The following is a 25000-nucleotide window of genomic DNA, read 5'->3' on the forward strand; positions in this document are numbered from 1 at the left end:
CAGGTGCCCTGCTGTGCATCATACACTGACTCACCAGGACCTGACGTCCAGGTGCCCTGCTGTGCATCATACACTGACTCACCAGGACCTGACGTCAGGTGCCCTGCTGTGCATCATACACTGACTCACCAGGACCTGATGTTCAGGCGCCCTGCTGGCATCATACACTGACTCACCAGGACCTGACGTTCAGGTGCCCTGCTGTGCATCATACACTGACTCACCAGGACCTGACGTCCAGGTGCCCTGCTGTGCATCATACACTGACTCACCAGGACCTGACGTCCAGGTGCCCTGCTGTGCATCATACACTGACTCACCAGGACCTGACGTCCAGGTGCCCTGCTGTGCATCATACACTGACTCACCAGGACCTGATGCTCAGGTGCCCTGCTGTGCATCATACACTGACTCACCAGGACCTGATGTTCAGGTGCCCTGCTGTGCATCATACACTGACTCACCAGGACCTGACGTCCAGGTGCCCTGCTGTGCATCATACACTGACTCACCAGGACCTGATGCTCAGGTGCCCTGCTGTGCATCATACACTGACTCACCAGGACCTGATGTTCAGGTGCCCTGCTGTGCATCATACACTGACTCACCAGGACCTGATGCTCAGGTGCCCTGCTGTGCATCATACACTGACTCACCAGGACCTGACGTCCAGGTGCCCTGCTGTGCATCATACACTGACTCACCAGGACCTGACGTCCAGGTGCCCTGCTGTGCATCATACACTGACTCACCAGGACCTGACGTCCAGGTGCCCTGCTGTGCATCATACACTGACTCACCAGGACCTGATGCTCAGGTGCCCTGCTGTGCATCATACACTGCCTCACCAGGACCTGACGTTCAGGTGCCCTGCTGTGCATCATACACTGCCTCACCAGGACCTGACGTTCAGGTGCCCTGCTGTGCATCATACACTGACTCACCAGGACCTGACGTCCAGGTGCCCTGCTGTGCATCATACACTGACTCACCAGGACCTGACGTCCAGGTGCCCTGCTGTGCATCATACACTGACTCACCAGGACCTGATGCTCAGGTGCCCTGCTGTGCATCATACACTGACTCACCAGGACCTGATGTTCAGGTGCCCTGCTGTGCATCATACACTGACTCACCAGGACCTGATGCTCAGGTGCCCTGCTGTGCATCATACACTGACTCACCAGGACCTGACGTCCAGGTGCCCTGCTGTGCATCATACACTGACTCACCAGGACCTGACGTCCAGGTGCCCTGCTGTGCATCATACACTGACTCACCAGGACCTGACGTCCAGGTGCCCTGCTGTGCATCATACACTGCCTCACCAGGACCTGACGTCCAGGTGCCCTGCTGTGCATCATACACTGCCTCACCAGGACCTGACGTTCAGGTGCCCTGCTGTGCATCATACACTGACTCACCAGGACCTGACGTCCAGGTGCCCTGCTGTGCATCATACACTGCCTCACCAGGACCTGACGTTCAGGTGCCCTGCTGTGCATCATACACTGCCTCACCAGGACCTGACGTTCAGGTGCCCTGCTGTGCATCATACACTGCCTCACCAGGACCTGACGTTCAGGTGCCCTGCTGTGCATCATACACTGACTCACCAGGACCTGACGTCCAGGTGCCCTGCTGTGCATCATACACTGACTCACCAGGACCTGACGTCCAGGTGCCCTGCTGTGCATCATACACTGACTCACCAGGACCTGATGCTCAGGTGCCCTGCTGTGCATCATACACTGACTCACCAGGACCTGATGTTCAGGTGCCCTGCTGTGCATCATACACTGACTCACCAGGACCTGACGTCCAGGTGCCCTGCTGTGCATCATACACTGACTCACCAGGACCTGATGCTCAGGTGCCCTGCTGTGCATCATACACTGACTCACCAGGACCTGACGTCCAGGTGCCCTGCTGTGCATCATACACTGACTCACCAGGACCTGACGTCCAGGTGCCCTGCTGTGCATCATACACTGACTCACCAGGACCTGACGTCCAGGTGCCCTGCTGTGCATCATACACTGACTCACCAGGACCTGATGTTCAGGCGCCCTGCTGTGCATCATACACTGACTCACCAGGACCTGATGTTCAGGCGCCCTGCTGTGCATCATACACTGACTCACCAGGACCTGACGTCCAGGTGCCCTGCTGTGCATCATACACTGACTCACCAGGACCTGACGTCCAGGTGCCCTGCTGTGCATCATACACTGACTCACCAGGACCTGATGTTCAGGCGCCCTGCTGTGCATCATACACTGACTCACCAGGACCTGACGTCCAGGTGCCCTGCTGTGCATCATACACTGACTCACCAGGACCTGACGTCCAGGTGCCCTGCTGTGCATCATACACTGCCTCACCAGGACCTGACGTTCAGGTGCCCTGCTGTGCATCATACACTGACTCACCAGGACCTGACGTCCAGGTGCCCTGCTGTGCATCATACACTGACTCACCAGGACCTGATGCTCAGGTGCCCTGCTGTGCATCATACACTGACTCACCAGGACCTGACGTCCAGGTGCCCTGCTGTGCATCATACACTGACTCACCAGGACCTGACGTTCAGGCGCCCTGCTGTGCATCATACACTGACTCACCCAGGACCTTGACGTTGACGAACAGGGCCTTCTCTCCCGCCGGGCTGCGCACCGACAGGCAGTATTTGCCCGAGTCGTTGCGTGTGCTGTCGGGGATGATGAGGAAGGTCATGGTGTCGATGATGTCCACCTTCCCTTTCCTCGTCACGTTGTCCAGGCCCATCCTCCTCCAGCTAACTGTGGGAGGGGGTCGGCCTCTGACGGTGGCGCACAGCCTGATGGGGCAGCCGGCTCGCACCGTCAGGCCCTGCTTCAGGTTTGCGTCAAGCTCCACTTCTGGAGCCTCTGTGGGAGGAGAGGCCACGCATTACACTTTGTTCGGAGCCTTAAAAACACTTCAGAATGTCATGAATCAATCTCTAATTGGGAACTAGGAACTACACATTTGAAAGATATCTGGACAGTTTTTGATTTCTATTGTTACTTCATATCTCTTTGCAAGGATGCTCATTTACCAACATGGAAAAGTAGTTATTTTCACTTTTGAGTTGGACTATTCGCTCCTCTAGTTACGACACAGGAAACTAAAAACGTCCTTACCTAGGATCTCCTTGGGGATCACAGGCGCCTCCAGTTCGCAGGGCAGGCTCATGCCGACCTGGTTCTGGGCCGAGACCCTGAACACGTACAAATTCTTTTGCTCCAGACTGTAGACGGTGAACTCGCACACCACCAGCTGAGCCGCCACGTTGCACCTCTTCCAGCCGTCGTCTCCTTTCTTGGCGCTTCCATGCAGCCTCAACTCCACAACGTATCCGATGATGGGAGCCCCACCGTCGGACACAGGCTTGGTCCAGCTCAGAGAGACACTGGACTTTGTGCTGTCCACGACCTTCAGGCTGGTGGGAGGCGCCGGAGGCTCTGTAGGAACACAGGAGGGTGTGAAGCTCAATACACAGACTGCTTCTAAAGATCTATATGTGAATCGACCGCTGAACACTACGGGCTGTGCATTGTGTGTTATTCTCAACTTGCTTACAATGTAGAACAACGTAGATCATTATTTTGCTTAACTTGTTTTTCTGTGCTTCGTCTCAACAAATAATAATGTCCGTTTTACATCTGGCGGATAAAGCAATTCTGATTGTGATGTTAACATTAATATTGGTTACGTACCAACGGTGTCCTTGGCGGTGATGGCGAGTGAAGGGCTTGCTTGCGCTGCCAACGCCAATTTCATTAACCGCCTTGACTCTGTACTGGTAGTCGTGGAGGGGCAGGAGTCCGGTCACGGTGTAACGTGTTGGAGGGATTGGGTCCTTGACGACAGGAGACCACCTCACGGCGTGCTCCTCCCTCTTCTCCAACAGATAACCGATGATGGACTTCCCGCCGTCCTTTTCGGGCTCAGCCCACTCCACCGTCATCTCGTGCTTGCCGATCTTGCTGATCTCTGGTGCCTCCGGAGCGTCAGGTACACTGAACTGGGTGCCGGCCACGATGGCTTCGCTCTCCTCCGCGGGCCCAGGACCCATCTTGTTCTCAGCGCGGACTCTGAAGATATACTCATTGCCCTCGACGAGACGAGTGACCTTAGCTTTGTTGGTGATGATGGCGTTCGAGTGGACTGACCAGACTCCCCTCTTGGTTTCACACTTCTCAATAATGTAGTTGTAGATTTCGCAGCTGCCATCGTCCTCTGGGACTTCCCAGGACAGATGGCACCGGTCAGTGGTGATGCCAGACACCTTCAGGTCCATGACGGGGCCTGGTCTGTCCAAGACGTTGACCTTAGCGTGAGCAGAGGCGGTTCCTGCGCTGTTGGAGGCAGTGACCAGATATGTACCACTGTCTGTGCGTCTGGCAGCGGTTATCAGCAGCTTTGAGAAGTCGGTTCCAGAGTCCAGCGTATGCCTGAGGCCCTTCCTGATCTCGCGGGTTTCCTCGTCTTTGTTCCATTTGATTACAGGCTGTGGTTTGCCCTTCACTGTCGCCTCAATATGAAAGGAGTCGCCTGCCTTGACCACGAGTGTTGCGTTCCAGTTTGATCTTGACCTCAGGCTCCACGAGCTGTTCCTTTACCAGGACTTCAGGCGTGGTCACCCAGTTGCTCTCGCCCCCCTCGTTCTTCGTCTGTACTCTGAACTGGTACAGCTGGTTTTCAATGCACCTGTCAGCCATGAAGTAGGTCTCCTTGATAGCGCCCTTGTGAAGCCTCTCCCACTCCTCAGCCTCCTTTGGCTTCTTCTCAACATGATAGGCAATGTTACGGCTACCACCGTCGTAGTCGGGCTTCTTCCACTTGAGGAAGCAGAAGTCCTTGCCGATCTCAGCGATATGGAAGTCAATTGGTTCACCGGGCTTCTCGATGGGATCCACTGCCAGTACAGGCTCTTTGGACTCAATGGCTGGACCAGCACCAATCTTGTTCTCCGCGCTGACACGGAAAAAGTACTCGCAGCCTTCCGTTAGAGGGGCCTTCATCTGGCGCTTGGTGCAGTCATTGGCGACGACAGTCCATGCTCTCTGGCTGGGCTGACGGCACTCAATGATGTACTGGTTGATCTCTGTGCCTCCGTTGTCCTCTGGGTTTTCCCAGGACACCATGCAGGACTTCTTTGTGGCGTAGGCCACTCTTAGGTTCTGGCAAGGTCCTGGTGTGTCCAGGACATTGACGATAATGGTGGCCTGTGCTTGTCCACTGCTGTTCTTGGCGAGAATGGCATATTTACCATAGTCTGACCGGACGGCCTCATTGATGACGAGTTCACACATTGGGTAGTGGTTGTTGATCTCGGTGCGTCTGTCCCGGGCCACGGCTCGGGCATCTTTGGTCCATGTGATCTCTGGGTCTGGCCGTCCCTTCACCCTGGTGATCAAACTGATGATCTGGCCTGCCCGGACTGTCAGAGAGTCGCGGCAGGATGCGTCGACAACGACCTCAGGGGGCACCAGAATGTCCTTAGCTAAGACGGTCTCAGTCAGGGTCCCTGGGTTCACTGTCTCCTACCTTGTTGGTGGCTTTGATGCGGATCCTGTACTCCATTCCTTCAATGAAGCCTTGCACTCTGAAGGCGCACATCTTGACAAGGTCCTTAGAGATTCTTTCCCACTGAGCGGACCCTGACTTCTGAACCTCGACCCACGTAGCCTAGAATAGGAGTGCCTCCGTCTCTGTTAGGCTTGGTCCAGCAGATGTCTGCATAGGACTTGCTCCAGTCCTTCAGTTTAAGATTGCCAGGGGGTCCAGGTTTAGTGATGGCACGAGTGGCCTTCACGGGGTTGGAGTTCATCGAAGGCCCGCTGATACCGGCAACATTCTCTGCAAACACTCTGAACTCGTAGCTGTTGCCTTCAAACAGGCCTGAGACTCTGAATCGGAGGTCCAGCACAGGAGTCTTGTTGACACGGATCCACTTTCCTGTCATTTCTCTGCGTTCAATCACATACCCACTGATGGGGCTGCCTCCGTCGTACTCGGGCAGGGTCCACTCCACTGTCACAGCGTTCTCTGTGATATCAGAGCACTCTGGCGGGCCTGGAGGACCGGGAGGGTTGAACATGTGCTTGGCAATAGTGGGAGGACTCTCGAGCCCCGCACCAAGGCCATCTTGTTCTCTGCTCGGACGCGTACGATTGTACTCACGACCCTTCTCCAACCGGGACACCTTAGCCTTGGTGCTGGTGCCGCCGGAGCTAACCACGGACCAGGGCTCCCACGGCTTCTTCACATCCTTCTTTTCCACCACGTAGTTTGTGATGGGCGTGCCACCATCATCCTTGGGTGCCCTCCACTGATCATCATGTAATCCGGGGTGACTTCCAAGATGTTGATGGGTGAGATGGGTGGACCGGGCAGAATCCAGCACAGTGAGGTGCAGAGCGACGGTCTTGCTTCCTGAGGGATTGGCCACGGTGAGAAGGTACTCTCCGGTGTCTGCTCTCTGGGTCTGTGGGATGCTGAGGATGGTGGAGCATCCAACGGTCTCGATGTTGAAGCGGCCTTCAGATACAACTTCCTTGCCATCGCTCATCCATTTGGCCGTGGGAGTGGGGATACCGGTCATCTTAGCCGGCAGGGCAATAGGAGTGCCAGCTTTGACCACGAGACCCTCGATGAGCTTCACATCGACTTCAATAGTTGGCGGCACTGAAAGAGAAACAGAACCGTGTTAGCATGTTATCGGGCCTCAATTAAGACTTCCTCTGTTGGCTGTGGTCTCTTTGGTTTCAGTCGAATAAGAGTTCTTGAGTCCAATATGCTTTGGTGTTTTCATGCTGAATGACATTTCTGGTTTAGACAATATTTAAAGTGGACTTTTAGCATTAATCTTTGTGGATCATCCATTAGTTGCACAATTGGTTTGGAGTGTTAGTCAATAAATACTCTCTAAAGTCAAGTTATTTTCGTCTTCAGATAAATATTTGCAAAACTGTCAGTGAAATAAGTTGTTTTGCGGTTCCAAAAAGTGTCATTTTGTTTTATGGCTAACCTCATTAATTTGTATTGTATTTTTATTCCTACATCTTCTGTTGCAAATTAAAGAACCTGTTTCTTACATGTCTTTTCCTGGCAGGTGATGGGGACGGTGGTGTCAGGCCGGCTCACGCCGATGGCGTTCTGGGACTTGACCCTGAAGCGGTAGGTCTTGCCCTCCATCAGCTTGGTGACGTGGGCGTGGTTGTCGCTGACGGTCTTGTAGGGGACCCAGTCGGTCTGGCCCGTCCTCCTGGTGCTCCACGATGAAGCCGGTGATCTCGCTGCCCCGGTGCGTTCGGGCCACTCCCAGGCCAGCCACACCTCCGTCTTATCTGCATCAGTGTGGTGCAGGTTCTGGGGGGGCCGGGGGGGTCTGGAAGAGAGGAAGGAAGAAGTTAGTGGTGATTCTTGGGAGTTCTACCATATATCGGAGGCTGTGGCGCAGTGGGCTAGTGCGCTGATCTTCGAATCAGAGGATAGCAAGTTCGAGTCTCACTGCAGTCAGCATGTCGTTGTGTCCCTGAGACCCTTCACCCCACACTGCTCCTCCTGTGGGGATCGCCCACAGCACTGAGTATGTAAGTCGCTGTGGATCAAAGCGTCTAAGAAGTGGCATGTCATGTAACCTCCTTTCTGTTTTATGATTGTGTTAGCTGTGTGAGTGAACTCACAGAGTGGGTCGAGGGCCTTGATGGGGGTCCGGGTCATCACGTAGGCGCTTTTGCCAAACTGGTTCTCAGCAGCCACCCTGAACAGGTACTGGATTCCCTCCATCAGGTACAGCGCCATCAGACTGGGCTTCTTATTGGATGCAGAGACAGGGAACCCACTGGTCGGACGCCACGTCCTTCTTCTCCACCACGTAGTGCGAGATGACAGCGCCACCGTTGTCCTCGGGGGCCTTCCATGTCAGGTAGGCGGACTCGCTGGTGATCTCGGAGATCACCAGGTCTCTAGGAGGGGAAGGCTTGTCTGGAGGAAACAAGGTAGGTAGGTATAATGAAATGCATCAAAGGTGCAAGTGCTTCACAAGTAATGAAATACCTGAGAGCTGCTGAGCTAGCTGCTAACATGCTAACTAGCCAACAGTTAGCCGCTAAATGCAAACATGCTATCAATCCTGAAATGAACTGATGACATGCCAACTACCTTGAACTAAGCTGCTTGCATGCAAACTATCCTGAAGAGATCTGCTATCTGCTAACATGCTAACTATCCTGAAGATATATGCTATCTGCTAACATGCAGACCATCCTGAAGAGATATGCTATCTGCTAACATGCAAACCATCCTGAAGAGATATGCTAGCTGCTAACATGCTAACCATCCTGAAGGTATATGCTATCTGCTAACATGCTAACCATCCTGAAGATATATGCTATCTGCTAACATGCTAACCATCCTGAAGATATATGCTAGCTGCTAACATGCAAACTAGCCTAAAGTTTCCGTCCGTGGGCATTGTACTCACTCAGAACAAGCACGGCCACGGTTGACGGACTTCTTGCCGACGGCGTTCTCTGCGGTGAGGGTGTAGTTGCCGGAGTCGGCGCGGATGCTCTTGGGGATGAAGACCTTGCTGCCGCTGGCGGTGACGGCCACGGTGATGTGAGCGGGCACGTCTCCGCCATCCTTCTTCCAGCTGACGGTGGGCGTGGGCACTCCCTTGATGGTGGCGCTCAGCGTGATGTCGGATCCCAGCATGGCGAGGTGGTCCCGCGCCATGTTGGCATCCAGCAGCAGCTCAGGTCCCTCTGTGGACGATAACAACACAGAATTTAACATTTAACGAAAGTTTTTAATACGTTTTTAAAGGAAGATTCATCCATTTGTACCTGAACAGAAACTATGTTGCAGATTGCTAACCAGCTGATCAACGGAAAACACTTCTATCGGTTCTATCATTGAATTATATTCTATTTCAAAATGTTGAAATTAAATAATATTATAGTTACACATTTTAAACTAGATTACTTTCTGAAACGGAGGCACATGCATTTAGCAGCTAGCTCCATGTGTGTGCATCCTGTCCACCAGTTCTCATAACTCCATGACGTACTGAGACGACATCATGTGTAATATAATAGTATAATGTTATTGTCCAGGATGCTTTGGTCTCATCGATATACTGGAAATGAATCTGAAACATGTCAGAGGCGTACCCATCCGGTCGTGCACTTTGACGCTGGTCTTAACAAACGCGGGGTCAGATTTGCCGGCGGCGTTGACAGTGAATATCCTGAAGTTGTACTCCTTCCCGTCCTCCAGGCCCGTCACCACGTAGTGCAGGTCGGGGCACTGCTCCGGGGTCTCGTTAGCCGGAAGCCACTCCACGCCGCCGGGACTCTGGTACTCCACCAGGTAGCCGAAGATACGACCCTTCCCGTCGTGGCGAGGCATCTTCCACCTCAGGCTGACCGAGTCCTTGGTCTTGTCGTAGGACTCGGGGGTCACGGGGGGGCTGGGGCACACTGCAGGGGGAAACAGAGGAACCAACAACGCGTCAAAGGTCTTTTATGGGGAGAACGTGCTGTAAACATTTAGCAAGACAAGTTATGAGCTGCTAATGAAGATAAAGAGCTCAGTCATCCATTTAAATCATTTAAGATATTTATTTTGTTAAATAACTTAAAATAATACATAAATGTCTTAATACAATAATTATATTTAGCATGGAGATACATTAGATAATGCTAATATCTAATGCTAAAAGACAATGCTACAACATGCTAAATGCTAATATGTTATCCACACATAACAATGATACAAATAACTATTTAATAATTCCCTATAGAAATGTGTCATCCAATTACATTCTAATATTTCTCCTGAACAGAAAAAGATAACACCAAATATAAATAAAATGCTTATACTTTGCATCGTTTTGCGAAACCAAATGTAATCATGACGGAGGATGTAATGGATAGAAAATCTGTAATAATAATAAATATTCACTAAAAGTAAATCGTAATATTTGAGTGCAGCTCGTACCGATGGGGGTCCTTGGCGAGGATGGGTTTGGAGGGGACGCTGGGGTCCCCGGTGCCCAGCTCGTTTTCGGGCCATCACCCTGAACTCGTACTCGCAGCCCTCCACCAGGTCCTGCACGCGGGTACTGGGTGGCGGGGTGGGTTACAGCGGCTCCCTGGTGACGCGGGACCATCTCTTGGCGGCAGGCTCCTTCTTCTCCAGGATGTAGTTGGTTGATGGGCTTCCCTCCGTCGCGGGGCCGGGTCCACAGCACCAGGGCGTTGGTGGCGTACACCTCCCTGACCGTGGGCATCTCGGGGGCCTCAGGGACCCCTGCAGGGAGCACACAGGGTTATCAGGTGTATCCAAGTACTCTCACTCCAGTACTGATAGTATGATAATAATAACACATGGGAGTTTTCATAATAACGTAACATCAGAACAGAAACAATACACAGATAAAGTACGAGATCTTCAGTGTGAGGTGGACAGGATTTGCGTAATATTCCATTACAGTTAACTGCCACTACAATATTACTCAAATACGGATCAATATACTATAACGAGCTATGGGTAACTAGTAGTTGTAACAGATGATGTATTTAAGGTACCCCTCCCAACCCTGGTCATAACGTACTGAACAGATCTTTGGCTCTCATCTCCTCGGACTCCAGCGGGTCGCTGATGCCGTACATGTTCTCCGCAGAGATCCTCATGATGTACTCACGGCCCTCCGTCAGCTTCGGGATCTGAGAGAAACACCCACCACAGAACCTCTGTTAGAGACAGACCCCCAGTCAGGGGGACAGGAGTCAGGTGGACAGGAGTCTGGTGGACAGGAGTCTGGTGGACAGGAGTCAGGTGGACAGGAGTCAGGTGGACAGGAGTCTGGTGGACAGGAGTCTGGTGGACAGGAGTCAGGTGGACAGGAGTCTGGTGGACAGGAGTCAGGTGGACAGGAGTCACGTGGACAGGAGTCTGGTGGACAGGAGTCAGGTGGACATGAGTCTGGTGGACAGGAGTCAGGTGGACAGATGTCTGGTGGACAGGAGTCAGGTGGACAGGAGTCAGGTGGACAGGAGTCTGGTGGACAGGAGTCAGGTGGACATGAGTCTGGTGGACAGGCGTTCTGGTGGAGAGGAGTCTGGTGGACAGGAGTCAGGTGGACAGAAGTCAGGTGGACAGGAGTCTGGTGGACAGGAGTCAGGTGGACATGAGTCAGGTGGACAGGAGTCAGGTGGACAGGAGTCTGGTGGACAGGAGTCAGGTGGACAGGAGTCTGGTGGACAGGAGTCAGGTGGACATGAGTCTGGTGGACAGGCGTCTGGTGGAGAGGAGTCTGGTGGACAGGAGTCAGGTGGACAGAAGTCAGGTGGACAGGAGTCTGGTGGACAGGAGTCAGGTGGACATGAGTCAGGTGGACAGGAGTCTGGTGGACAGGCGTCTGGTGGAGAGGAGTCTGGTGGACAGGAGTCAGGTGGACAGAAGTCAGGTGGACAGGAGTCTGGTGGACAGGAGTCAGGTGGACATGAGTCAGGTGGACAGGAGTCTGGTTGGACAGGCGTCTGGTGGAGAGGAGTCTGGTGGACAGGAGTCAGGTGGACAGAAGTCAGGTGGACAGGAGTCAGGTGGACAGAAGTCAGGTGGACAGGAGTCAGGGGACAGGAGCCTGGATGGGGTTTTGCTCACCTTGCAGAAGGTCTTGGTGTTGGCGGAGGTGACGGTGGTCCAGGCCTCGCGGTTGGTGTCTCTCTGCTCGATGATGTAGTTGGAGACGTCTACGCCGCCGCTGTCCAGAGGAGCTTTCCAAGGAGATCACCATGAACTCCCTGTGCACCTCCTCAAACACCACGGGGCCGACAGGGGGGGTTGGGCGGTCTGCAGGGAGGAGACCATGTGATCAACCGATACCGCAATAAATATCTACTCTGAGACCCCGTCTTTCTATCATCCATATCGCATTTCTGCTGCTGCCTCTCTGGACGTAAACTAAAGAAATATAAACATATTTGGCGTTTGGCTGAGGTCACTTGTGTGTTTGTAGGAAAATATGTTTATATTTCTTAGTTTACAATATCTAATCGAATATATAATCCGATCAGTTTCTGATATTATTTCAAAGCGATACTTTGCTGCTTGACCTGATTGAACCAAAAATAAATTTTCATTTTCATTTTTATTAGGATTAAAATGTATTTTAATCTAAAATTATTAATAATTTTTCATGTTTACAGTTTAATCTTAATTCAAATAAATTGTATATATTTAAAAAAATAAAATATTTTTTACATATTTTTCCTTTTTAATCAGATATATTTCGAAAATAATCCACTGATTATTTAATATTATATTTATCCTTTTATCTTATATTTAAGATATATTTCTTGCTTTTAAGTTGTCTTCAACCATTTTTTATATCAAAAATCTAATTCTTTGCATCTGAAAACCTACTAATAGTACTTTAAAAGCAAACGGGTGGTGTCCCACAGGGGTCTATGCAAAGGACCTTTTCTTTTTCTGTTCTAATTCATGGTTCAGCTGCGGCACTTCATCTTTATTAATACGATTTTACGCCGGCTGGTATCAACATCTGTACGTACCGACCACGGTGATGTTGCAGACCCCTTTCCTGGAGCCGGTGCTGTTCTCCACCACCACCACGTATCTGCCGCTGTGTCTGCGCTCCGCCTTCATCAGGCCCAGAGACATGGTGGTCAGCGTGTTCTTGAACATCACGTGTTTGTCGGCCTTCAGCTCTTTCGTCCTCGCGGTACCACAGGTATGGACGGGGACGGTTTCCCGCTGTAGCGGCCCTGCAGCAGGCAGCTCTCGCCCACACGGATCACGATCGCATCGCGGAAGTCCAGCTCGATGGTGGGCGGCTCTGTGAGACAGGGAGACTGATTGTGAGCTGATATTGAAAGTACGAGGTACTACTAGTTTATAACAACTGCACGGCTGTTTCCTTCCAAAGGAGATATATCATCGAGTTGTTGTTTACATATTTTTATTAGGAGTTTTTCTTTTCTACTTTTGTATTTCTATGATTTTCTCTGACCATATTTATGTACTATATTTTTAACTATAAGTTATTATAGTTTTCTCAAAATAGTTTTCTATCTGTGTTTTTAATTTTTGTATTACTTTTATGTATGCAGCACAACACCAAGTCAAATTCCTCGTAAGTGTCAAACTACCTGGTAATAAACCTGATTCTGATTCTGGTTCTGGTTCTGATTCTGGTTCTGATTCTGGTTCTGATTCTCGTTCTGATTCTGGTTCTGATTATGGTTCTGATTCTGACTCTGGTTCTGATTCTCATTATGATTCTGATTCTGGTTCTGATTCTGATTCTGGTTCTGATTTTGATTCTGTTTCTGGTTCTGATTCTGATTCTGGTTCTGGGTATGATTCTGGTTCTGGTTCTGATTCTGGTTCTGGTTCTGATTCTGGTTCTGACTCTGGTTCTGGTTCTGATTATGGTTCTGGGTCTGATTCTCGTTCTGATGAGATATGCATGGAAATACCCCTGAGATGACCTGCTGATTTGAATCTCCTGAAACTCACCCAGCTCGTCCTTGCAGGTGATGGGTTTGGTGCCGAAGGACGGCTTGCTGGGCCCGACCTCGTTGACGGCGATGACCCTGAACTCGAAGGTGTCGCCCTCCCGCAGACCGTCGAACGTGAACTTCCTCTCCATCAGAGCGTCTTTGGTCAGACGGCTGAACTTGTCTTTGCCGATCATGCGCGCCTCCAGCATGTACATGATGATCTCCGAGCCGCCGTCGAACTTCGGGGCTTTCCAGGTGACGCTGATCAGGTCCTTGGTGACCTTGGTGACCTCCAGCTCCTCAGGGCGGTCCGGCACACCTGGGGGGGGACAGGTACACTTTATATCTGCAGATCAAGAACTCCTTAAGAAGGTTTTTAACTGTCTGGATATTACATTACATGTCACTTAGACTCTTTTTACCCAAAGCAACTTATTCAGTACTTTGGGAAATCCGCTCAGGAGCCATTGGGTGGGGGTGAAGTGTCTTGCTCAGGGACACATTTATAGATACAAAGTTGGACTTCTGATGTTTCCTTTTTTAAACTTCAAAATGATGATTCTTTCTTTTGTTGACATCCAGATAGATCTTGAAAATAGTTTTTAGACTTTCAGTTTGAATGCGTTTCTACAATCTCAGACACACAGGATCTGCAGACGGGAACTAGCTATGGGATTATTTAAATTATATTATATTTGACTTGATTATAGGATTGACTGTTTTATCAATGAACACGTGACTCCTCTAAATGCCCCTCCTCTCATGGTTTCAGACTTCCTGATTGTAGATGGACTCACTCATGGGTTCTTTGATGAGGATCTCGGCGGCGGTGCACATGAAGGGTCCGAGCCCAATGGCGTTCTCCGCGGCGACTCTGAAGAAGTAGGACTTGCCGGTGGTGGAGGCCCTGAGCCACGGCGTTCTGCCGGCTGGCGGTGAAGGACACGGCGGTCCAGGCCTTACGCTCGGCCTCACGCTTCTCCACGATGTAGTTGCTGATGGGCGAGCCGCCGTCGTCCTCCGGGAAGAACCAGCTGAGTTTACAGGACTCGCTGCTCAGGTTCTCCGCACTGAAGGGGATTCCCACAGGCCCGGGGACGTCTGGGGGGGGGAATCGGAGGGTTAATAGGCATTTCTGTGTTGGTCCCTGAAGGCAGCTAATGTTAGGCTATAAAGGAACTACAGCACGGTCACATGACTTCACGTCACCACCGCTAAGCTAAAGGAGGCTAATGTTAGGCTATAAAGGAACTACAGCACGGTCACATGACTTCACGTCACCACCGCTAAGCTAAAGGAGGCTAATGTTGGGCTATAAAGGAACTACAGCACGGTCACATGACTTCACGTCACCACCGCTAAGCTAAAGGAGGCTAATGTTGGGCTATAAAGGAACTACAGCACGGTCACATGACTTCACGTCACCACCGCTAAGCTAAAGGAGGCTAATGTTAGGCTATAAAGGAACTACAGCACGGTCACATGACTTCACGTCACCACCGCTAAGCTAAAGGAGGCTAATGTTGGGCTATAAAGGAACTACAGCACGGTCACATGACTTCACGTCACCACCGCTAAGCTAAAGGAGGCTAATGTTGGGCTATAAAGGAACTACAGCACGGTCACATGACTTCACGTCACCACCGCTAAGCTAAAGGAGGCTAATGTTGGGCTATAAAGGAACTACAGCACGGTCACATGACTTCACGTCACCACAGCTAAGCTAAAGGAGGCTAATGTTGGGCTATAAAGGAACTACAGCACGGTCACATGACTTCACGTCACCACCGCTAAGCTAAAGGAGGCTAATGTTGGGCTATAAAGGAACTACAGCACGGTCACATGACTTCACGTCACCACCGCTAAGCTAAAGGAGGCTAATGATGGGCTATAAAGGAACTACAGCACGGTCACATGACTTCACGTCACCACCGCTAAGCTAAAGGAGGCTAATGTTAGGGCTATAAAGGAACTACAGCACGGTCACATGACTTCACGTCACCACCGCTAAGCTAAAGGAGGCTAATGTTGGGCTATAAAGGAACTACAGCACGGTCACATGACTTCACGTCACCACCGCTAAGCTAAAGGAGGCTAATGTTGGGCTATAAAGAAACTACAGCACGGTCACATGACTTCACGTCACCACCGCTAAGCTAAAGGCGGCTAATGTTGGGCTATAAAGGAACTACAGCACGGTCACATGACTTCACGTCACCACCGCTAAGCTAAAGGAGGCTAATGTTGGGCTATAAAGGAACTACAGCACGGTCACATGACTTCACGTCACCACCGCTAAGCTAAAGGAGGCTAATGTTGGGCTATAAAGGAACTACAGCACGGTCACATGACTTCACGTCACCACCGCTAAGCTAAAGGAGGCTAATGTTGGGCTATAAAGGAACTACAGCACGGTCACATGACTTCACGTCACCACCGCTAAGCTAAAGGAGGCTAATGTTGGGCTATAAAGGAACTACAGCACGGTCACATGACTTCACGTCACCACCGCTAAGCTAAAGGAGGCTAATGTTGGGCTATAAAGGAACTACAGCACGGTCACATGACTTCACGTCACCACCGCTAAGCTAAAGGTGGCTAATGTTGGGCTATAAAGGAACTACAGCACGGTCACATGACTTCACGTTACCACCGCTAAGCTAAAGGCGGCTAATGTTGGGCTATAGAGGAACTACAGCACGGTCACATGACTTCACGTCACCACCGCTAAGCTAAAGGAGGCTAATGTTGGGCTATAGAGGAACTACAGCACGGTCACATGACTTCACGTCACCACCGCTAAGCTAAAGGAGGCTAATGTTGGGCTATAGAGGAACTACAGCACGGTCACATGACTTCACGTCACCACCGCTAAGCTAAAGGAGGCTAATGTTGGGCTATAAAGGAACTACAGCACGGTCACATGACTTCACGTCACCACCGCTAAGCTAAAGGAGGCTAATGTTGGGCTATAGAGGAACTACAGCACGGTCACATGACTTCACGTCACCACCGCTAAGCTAAAGGAGGCTAATGTTGGGCTATAGAGGAACTACAGCACGGTCACATGACTTCACGTCACCACCGCTAAGCTAAAGGAGGCTAATGTTGGGCTATAAAGGAACTACAGCACGGTCACATGACTTCACGTCACCACCGCTAAGCTAAAGGAGGCTAATGTTGGGCTATAGAGGAACTACAGCACGGTCACATGACTTCACGTCACCACCGCTAAGCTAAAGGAGGCTAATATTGGGCTATAGAGGAGCTACAGCACGGTCACATGACTTCACGTCACCACCGCTAAGCTAAAGGAGGCTAATGTTGGGCTATAAAGGAACTACAGCACGGTCACATGACTTCACGTCACCACCGCTAAGCTAAAGGAGGCTAATGTTAGGCTATAAAGGAACTACAGCACGGTCACATGACTTCACGTCTCCACCGCTAAGCTAAAGGAGGCTAATGTTAGGCTATAAAGGAACTACAGCACGGTCACATGACTTCACGTCACCACCGCTAAGCTAAAGGAGGCTAATGTTGGGCTATAAAGGAACTACAGCACGGTCACATGACTTCACGTCACCACCGCTAAGCTAAAGGTGGCTAATGTTGGGCTATAAAGAAACTACAGCACGGTCACATGACTTCACGTCACCACCGCTAAGCTAAAGGCGGCTAATGTTGGGCTATAAAGGAACTACAGCACGGTCACATGACTTCACGTCACCACCGCTAAGCTAAAGGAGGCTAATGTTGGGCTATAGAGGAACTACAGCACGGTCACATGACTTCACGTCACCACCGCTAAGCTAAAGGAGGCTAATGTTGGGCTATAGAGGAACTACAGCACGGTCACATGACTTCACGTCACCACCGCTAAGCTAAAGGAGGCTAATGTTAGGCTATAGAGGAACTACAGCACGGTCACATGACTTCACGTCACCACCGCTAAGCTAAAGGAGGCTAATGTTGGGCTATAAAGGAACTACAGCACGGTCACATGACTTCACGTCACCACCGCTAAGCTAAAGGAGGCTAATGTTGGGCTATAGAGGAACTACAGCACGGTCACATGACTTCACGTCACCACCGCTAAGCTAAAGGAGGCTAATGTTAGGCTATAGAGGAACTACAGCACGGTCACATGACTTCACGTCACCACCGCTAAGCTAAAGGAGGCTAATGTTGGGCTATAAAGGAACTACAGCACGGTCACATGACTTCACGTCACCACCGCTAAGCTAAAGGAGGCTAATGTTGGGCTATAGAGGAACTACAGCACGGTCACATGACTTCACGTCACCACCGCTAAGCTAAAGGAGGCTAATATTGGGCTATAGAGGAGCTACAGCACGGTCACATGACTTCACGTCACCACCGCTAAGCTAAAGGAGGCTAATGTTGGGCTATAAAGGAACTACAGCACGGTCACATGACTTCACGTCACCACCGCTAAGCTAAAGGAGGCTAATGTTGGGCTATAAAGGAACTACAGCACGGTCACATGACTTCACGTCTCCACCGCTAAGCTAAAGGAGGCTAATGTTAGGCTATAAAGGAACTACAGCACGGTCACATGACTTCACGTCACCACCGCTAAGCTAAAGGAGGCTAATGTTGGGCTATAAAGGAACTACAGCACGGTCACATGACTTCACGTCACCACCGCTAAGCTAAAGGTGGCTAATGTTGGGCTATAAAGAAACTACAGCACGGTCACATGACTTCACGTCACCACCGCTAAGCTAAAGGCGGCTAATGTTGGGCTATAAAGGAACTACAGCACGGTCACATGACTTCACGTCACCACCGCTAAGCTAAAGGAGGCTAATGTTGGGCTATAGAGGAACTACAGCACGGTCACATGACTTCACGTCACCACCGCTAAGCTAAAGGCGGCTAATGTTGGGCTATAAAGGAACTACAGCACGGTCACATGACTTCACGTCACCACCGCTAAGCTAAAGGAGGCTAATGTTGGGCTATAGAGGAACTACAGCACGGTCACATGACTTCACGTCACCACCGCTAAGCTAAAGGAGGCTAATGTTGGGCTATAGAGGAACTACAGCACGGTCACATGACTTCACGTCACCACCGCTAAGCTAAAGGAGGCTAATATTGGGCTATAGAGGAGCTACAGCACGGTCACATGACTTCACGTCACCACCGCTAAGCTAAAGGTGGCTAATGTTGGGCTATAAAGGAACTACAGCACGGTCACATGACTTCACGTCTCCACCGCTAAGCTAAAGGAGGCTAATGTTAGGCTATAAAGGAACTACAGCACGGTCACATGACTTCACGTCACCACCGCTAAGCTAAAGGAGGCTAATGTTGGGCTATAAAGGAACTACAGCACGGTCACATGACTTCACGTCACCACCGCTAAGCTAAAGGTGGCTAATGTTGGGCTATAAAGGAAACTACAGCACGGTCACATGACTTCACGTCACCACGCTAAGCTAAAGGCGGCTAATGTTGGGCTATAAAGGAACTACAGCACGGTCACATGACTTCACGTCACCACCGCCTAAGCTAAAGGAGGCTAATGTTGGGCTATAAAGGAACTACAGCACGGTCACATGACTTCACGTCACCACCGCTAAGCTAAAGGCGGCTAATGTTGGGCTATAAAGGAACTACAGCACGGTCACATGACTTCACGTCACCACCGCTAAGCTAAAGGCGGCTAATGTTGGGCTATAGAGGAACTACAGCACGGTCACATGACTTCACGTCACCACCGCTAAGCTAAAGGAGGCTAATGTTGGGCTATAGAGGAACTACAGCACGGTCACATGACTTCACGTCACCACCGCTAAGCTAAAGGAGGCTAATATTGGGCTATAGAGGAGCTACAGCAAGGTCACATGACACACAACTGCTACACAGACCTTATTTCAGGATAACATGGAAAAAAAGACAACCAGATAACCATTGACCTTCAGACCATTGAGTCTCATGTGCCGGATCTGCTTACCCAGGACTTCCACAGTGATGTTCTTGGTCTTTTCTCCACCGGCGTTCTTGGCGGTCAGCGTGTAGACGCCCAGGTGCTTCCTGGTGCAGGGTTTGATGACCAGAGACGAGCTGATTCCGGTCGTCTCCAGCACTGCCTCTAGAGGCAGCGCGGCACCATCTCGAGTCCATGTGACCTCGGGGGCCGGCTGGCCCGACACGTAGGCAATGATCCGGATCACTCCGCCGGCGTGGACTACCATCCTCTCCTTTCATCGAAGCATCCAGGTCCACCTCAGGAGCAACTGGGGAGGAGATCAGCGTTGCAACGTGTTTAAGTCAGGAAAAGGGTCCCTCATTCATACTTCATGTCCAAAGCTTCATCATTATTGGAGGTCAGCGATGGTAGAAGTACACACATCCTTTACTCAAGTAGAAGTACACACATCCTTTACTCAAGTAGAAGTACACACATCCTTTACTCAAGTAGAAGTACACACATCCTTTACTCCAGTAGAAGTACACACATCCTTTACTCAAGTAGAAGTACACACATCCTTTACTCAAGTAGAAGTACACCCATCCTGTACTCAAGTAGAAGTACACACATCCTGTACTCCAGTAGAAGTACACACATCCTGTACTCAAGTAGAAGTACACACATCATTTACTCTAGTAGAAGTACACACATCCTTTACTCAAGTAGAAGTACACACATCCTTTACTCTAGTAGAAGTACACTCATCCTTTACTCAGGTAGAAGTACACACATCCTTTACTCAGGTAGAAGTACACACATCCTTTACTCAGGTAGAAGTACACCCATCCTTTACTCAAGTGGAAGTACAGATACTCGTGTTTAAAGATACTCTGGTGAAAGTAGAAGTACTGACTAAACTTCTTTACTCAAGTCAACGTAAAGAGGCTTTGAAGTGTCCTTCAGTAGAAAGTACCCATAGCTAGCAGCTGCTTTAAAGAGTACCTGACCTCCCTTTATATCAATAGAACAATAATGTCATTGTTAGCTAATGAATGTTTCCATGGTGACCAACGGCAACATGACAACGTTTCCATTGGTCCCTCTTCTTTAGAGAAGACCAGGAAGTGATGGATACACGGATCGTGTTCCAACCAATAGGCACGCAGTGACTCTGAAGAATATTTTTTTAACTGAATTAGAACAGTTTACTTTAGTCGACCATGAGTCAGACTAACAACTACTAACCCTAACTACTAACCCTAACTACTAACCCTAACTACTAACCCTAACTACTAACCCTAACCCTGTGATTTCAGTCATCTGTTTGTCTCTCATTTTAAATGTTGTCTTCTTCTGTAGGGGGGGGTTAAACGAAATGGACCACCTGCACGCCTGTGTTGTTGTGTCCTAGACGGTGCATGTGTTGTTTAAGGAAAGGAAGAAGGAGGTGAGCGATGAGGATCTGTCTGAACTCTCAGAGCACTCACTGGTTCTGTCGTTGACCTCGAGCACCTCGGGAACCTCTCCCGGTTCTCCGTTACCGGCAGCGTTGAAAGCGGTCACCCTGAACTTGTATTTCCCGCCAGTCTTCAGGCCGGCGATCACCAGCCGGGTGCCGCGGATCTCCGTCTCTTTCGCCTGAAAACAGAAACAGGTCTCAGTTTCTACAATCAGCATCGGGGTCTGCAAAGCGTGAACGCCGTCAGGGAAGTGTCCCACCTTCACCCAGGCCTCGGTGCCCTCCTCCTTGGACTCCACCCAGTAACCGATGATCTTGGAGCCTCCGTCCTTCAGGGGCGGGATCCAGTGCAGGTCCACAGAGGACTTGGTCCAATCAGAGATCTTGGGGGTGGGGGCAGAGGGCGGGGCTACAGAGACAGACAGGTGTTAGCTTCCTGCTCGGTGCACAGAAACACGTGATTCTCTCAGACACAGGATTTATATCTGAAGACTCCTTAAGGGTTTTCTCTAATTATGTCGTCTGGCAATTTAACCGTTTTAAATTTTTTACATCAAATTAAAATGTTGAAAAGAGAATTCATTCTGAGATGAATGTAACAATGATTAAAAATGTCTGAACTCTGAATTTCCCACTCGATCGGATCGGCGATCGGTATCGGCCGATACTGATTCCGGCGATCGGCGATCGGCCCCTAAAAATGCCGATCGGAGCGCCCCTAATAATTATATTGTGTGACGGTTTAACTGCTGGACAATTTTGTAACAAATTCACGTACAATTAAAAAAAATTCTGAGATGGATAAAAGAACTCAAAATGTCTGAACTCTGGATTTATCCATAAAATGACTTATTTTTGCAAAAAATAAAAAAATCAGATTTGATTCTTTCTCAATAACTGCGTTAATAATGCAGAGGCTCTACAGATGGGGTCTCTGGCGAAGGTGGGGTCTGTGAGGCGCTGTAGGGCCCGGGCCCTGCGGCGTTGAGGGCGCAGACCCTGAACAGGTACTGCGAGCCCTCGATGAGCCCGCTCACGGTGAAGCTCTCGCCCATTCCCATTGGTCGGATCGGGTCCCGGGTCACTCGGGTCCAGCGCTTCCCGGTGGTCTCCTTCCTCTCCAGCCAGTATCCGGTGATGGGGGTCCCTCCATCTTCCTCAGGCTCCTCCCAGCTCACCGTCATGGCGTCCAGCGTCACGCCGCTCACCTTCGGCTTCTCCACCTGCCCGGGGGGCGCTGAGGGAAGAGAGGGGGGGCGCCTTTAATATCACTCAGTACATTCAGTACACAGCAACACCTCATACACTGGGGGTGGGGGGGGGGGGGTGCGCCTTTAATATCACTCATTACATTCAGTACACAGCACACCTCATACACTGGGGGGGGGGGGGGGGCTTTAATATCACTCATTACATTCAGTACACAGCAACACCTCATACACTGGGGGGGGGGGGGGATTTAATATCACTCAGTACATTCAGTACACAGCAACACCTCATACACTGGGGGGGGGGGGGGGCTTTAATATCACTCAGTACATTCAGTACACAGCAACACCTCATACACTGGGGGGGGGGGGGGGGGGGCTTTAATATCACTCAGTACATTCAGTACACAGCAACACCTCATACACTGGGGGGGGGGGGGCTTTAATATCACTCATTACATTCAGTACACAGCAACACCTCATACACTGGGGGGGGGGGGCTTTAATATCACTCATTACAGTCAGTACACAGCAACACCTCATACACTGGGGGGGGGGGGGGGCTTTAATATCACTCATTACATTCAGTACACAGCAACACCTCATACACTGGGGGGGGGGGGGGGGGCTTTAATATCACTCATTACATTCAGTACACAGCAACACCTCATACACTGGGGGGGGGGGGGGATTTAATATCACTCAGTACATTCAGTACACAGCAACACCTCATACACTGGGGGGGGGGGGGGCTTTAATATCACTCAGTACATTCAGTACACAGCAACACCTCATACACTGGGGGGGGGGGGGGGGGCTTTAATATCACTCAGTACATTCAGTACACAGCAACACCTCATACACTGGGGGGGGGGGGGGCTTTAATATCACTCATTACATTCAGTACACAGCAACACCTCATACACTGGGGGGGGGGGGGGCTTTAATATCACTCATTACAGTCAGTACACAGCAACACCTCATACACTGGGGGGGGGGGGGGCTTTAATATCACTCATTACATTCAGTACACAGCAACACCTCATACACTGGGGGGGGGGGGGGGGGCTTTAATATCACTCAGTACATTCAGTACACAGCAACACCTCATACACTGGGGGGGGGGGGGGGGCTTTAATATCACTCATTACATTCAGTACACAGCAACACCTCATACACTGGGGGGGGGGGGCTTTAATATCACTCATTACAGTCAGTACACAGCAACACCTCATACACTGGGGGGGGGGGGGGCTTTAATATCACTCATTACAGTCAGTACACAGCAACACCTCATACACTGGGGGGGGGGGGGGCTTTAATATCACTCATTACAGTCAGTACACAGCAACACCTCATACACTGGGGGGGGGGGGGGGGGGCACCGTTAATATCATTCAGTACATTCAGTACACAGCAACACCTCATACACTGGGGGGGGGGGGGGGTAAACCACCTTGAGTATCTGGACTATAGTCTGAAGTATTAAAGTCGTAAACCCGCTCACCGTAGAGGTCTCGGGCGACCTCCGGCTCGCTGTCCAGAGGTTCTCCCACTCCGAACTTGTTCTGCGCCATGATGCGGAAGACGTACTCGTGCCCGGCCATCAGGTTCTCGACGGTCCAGACGCGCTCCTTGGGCTCGTTGGTGACGATCACCCAGGTGCTCCTGCTCGCCACGCGGCGCCAGATCACGTAGTTGGTGATCTTGGAGCCGCCGTCGTCCTTCGGGGGGAGCCAGGAGAGCGTGATGCGCTCAGAGCCAATCGACTCAAACTTAATGGGAGCAGAGGGGCGGTCGGGCAGACCTGGGGGGGGGGGGGGGATAAAGGGTTCAGATCAGAACTTCTCAAAGTGTGGTCCGCGGACCACCGGTGGTCCGTGAGCACCCCCTAGTGGTCCGTGAGCACCCCCTAGTGGTCCGTGAGTATATTGGTAACATTTCACATTTGAAATAAATAAATACATTTCAGTGTTCGCACTCTCACGGGAATATCTCCGCGAGGGAGCGAGCTGACATTTCACTTTCGATGGCATGACACAGCCCAGAGCAACACCTTCGTCTCACGTGCTGCCACCGGCTTGTACCGTGTTCAGGCCGTTTGTAATCTGTTCTAGAAAAACGATGTGTGTTTGGATATTTGTGGAGTTAGGTGGTCCGCGAGTGTTTTTCTATTGGCTAAGTGTCCTTGGTGTGAAACACTGGTTTAGATGGAGGGAATCGTTCAGCTGGGGTTTAATGCTAATTATTACAAGGCTTAGTTGAATACTCGATTCTGATTGGTCAATTCAGAACATGTGACACGTTGTTAATTCCGAACAGACAGACCGCTGTCAAGCACTTATTGACCGTTGTTAACGACGCTCACATCTTCAGAAAGAGGTCTGGTCGATTGAACTGCTACAGTTGGGCCGAAAAGCAAACTGCATGCAGTTTGCTTTTCGAACTGGGACATGAAAAACAGCGCAGAAGTAACGGGGCAGAAACCCTCCTTTTTACGCAGCGGTCCAGACATAGACATCAAACAGTTCCTCTGGCATCAGGGCAGGATATCTAGATACTTCCCAAGGTCTGACATCATGAATTGTGCAACTTTTAAAGCAAGTAGCGATGTTTTCAAATCTGTAATCAAAAAGCTCCTCAAAAACGCTATCGAAGCAGTTCCTGCCGTTGCTACGTTAGTTCAAACGTTAACAACGGACTATTTTTCTTAGCGGATGCATGTCAATTTAAATACAACTATTTTTTAAATCAATAAAATAATTTTCTAAATCCATAAAAGCATTTCAATTAATATTGGGAGTCATGTTGTTACTTTGTTGAG

The 25000-nt window shown here is 50.4% G+C and overlaps 4 protein-coding genes across 4 annotated transcripts in view; all 4 read right to left on the reverse strand.

Moving 5' to 3' along the window:
* Nucleotides 1-2589: 2589 nt before the first annotated feature.
* Nucleotides 2590-3907, reverse strand: LOC117442191 (myosin-binding protein H-like). Its single transcript, XM_034078191.2, has 3 exons — nt 3741-3907; nt 3165-3485; nt 2590-2909 (listed from the first exon to the last, which is right to left on the reverse strand). The coding sequence occupies exons 1-3, from the start codon at nt 3802-3804 to the stop codon at nt 2590-2592; spliced, it is 705 nt and encodes a 234-aa protein (XP_033934082.1). The 5' UTR covers nt 3805-3907.
* A 1748-nt stretch (nt 3908-5655) lies between these two features.
* LOC117442192 (immunoglobulin-like and fibronectin type III domain-containing protein 1) lies at nt 5656-8002 on the reverse strand. The gene is made up of 3 exons (XM_034078192.2): nt 7716-8002; nt 7125-7417; nt 5656-6714 (listed from the first exon to the last, which is right to left on the reverse strand). Exons 2-3 carry the CDS (start codon nt 7222-7224, stop codon nt 5660-5662), a joined length of 1155 nt encoding a protein of 384 aa, XP_033934083.2. The 5' UTR covers nt 7225-7417; nt 7716-8002; the 3' UTR covers nt 5656-5659.
* A 3707-nt stretch (nt 8003-11709) lies between these two features.
* On the reverse strand, nt 11710-19792 carry LOC117442193 (immunoglobulin-like and fibronectin type III domain-containing protein 1). The gene is made up of 6 exons (XM_034078193.1): nt 19552-19792; nt 14610-14666; nt 14363-14560; nt 13582-13884; nt 12615-12898; nt 11710-11892 (listed from the first exon to the last, which is right to left on the reverse strand). Exons 1-5 carry the CDS (start codon nt 19790-19792, stop codon nt 12765-12767), a joined length of 933 nt encoding a protein of 310 aa, XP_033934084.1. The 3' UTR covers nt 11710-11892; nt 12615-12764.
* Nucleotides 19793-21058: 1266 nt separating this feature from the next.
* The window catches only part of LOC117442197 (immunoglobulin superfamily member 22-like), a 6583-nt gene continuing 2641 nt past the window's right edge, over nt 21059-25000 (reverse strand). Inside the window, exons 2-5 of the mRNA XM_034078197.1 lie at nt 23684-23983; nt 21892-22205; nt 21229-21377; nt 21059-21147 (exon numbers count right to left, since the gene is read on the reverse strand). Of these exons, the coding sequence (XP_033934088.1) occupies nt 21300-21377; nt 21892-22205; nt 23684-23983 (692 nt within the window). The 3' untranslated portion in view covers nt 21059-21147; nt 21229-21299. The remainder of the gene's footprint in view (nt 21148-21228; nt 21378-21891; nt 22206-23683; nt 23984-25000) is intronic.

Source organism: Pseudochaenichthys georgianus, unplaced genomic scaffold, assembly GCF_902827115.2.
Source record: "Pseudochaenichthys georgianus unplaced genomic scaffold, fPseGeo1.2 scaffold_335_arrow_ctg1, whole genome shotgun sequence".
NCBI lineage: Eukaryota > Metazoa > Chordata > Actinopteri > Perciformes > Channichthyidae > Pseudochaenichthys > Pseudochaenichthys georgianus.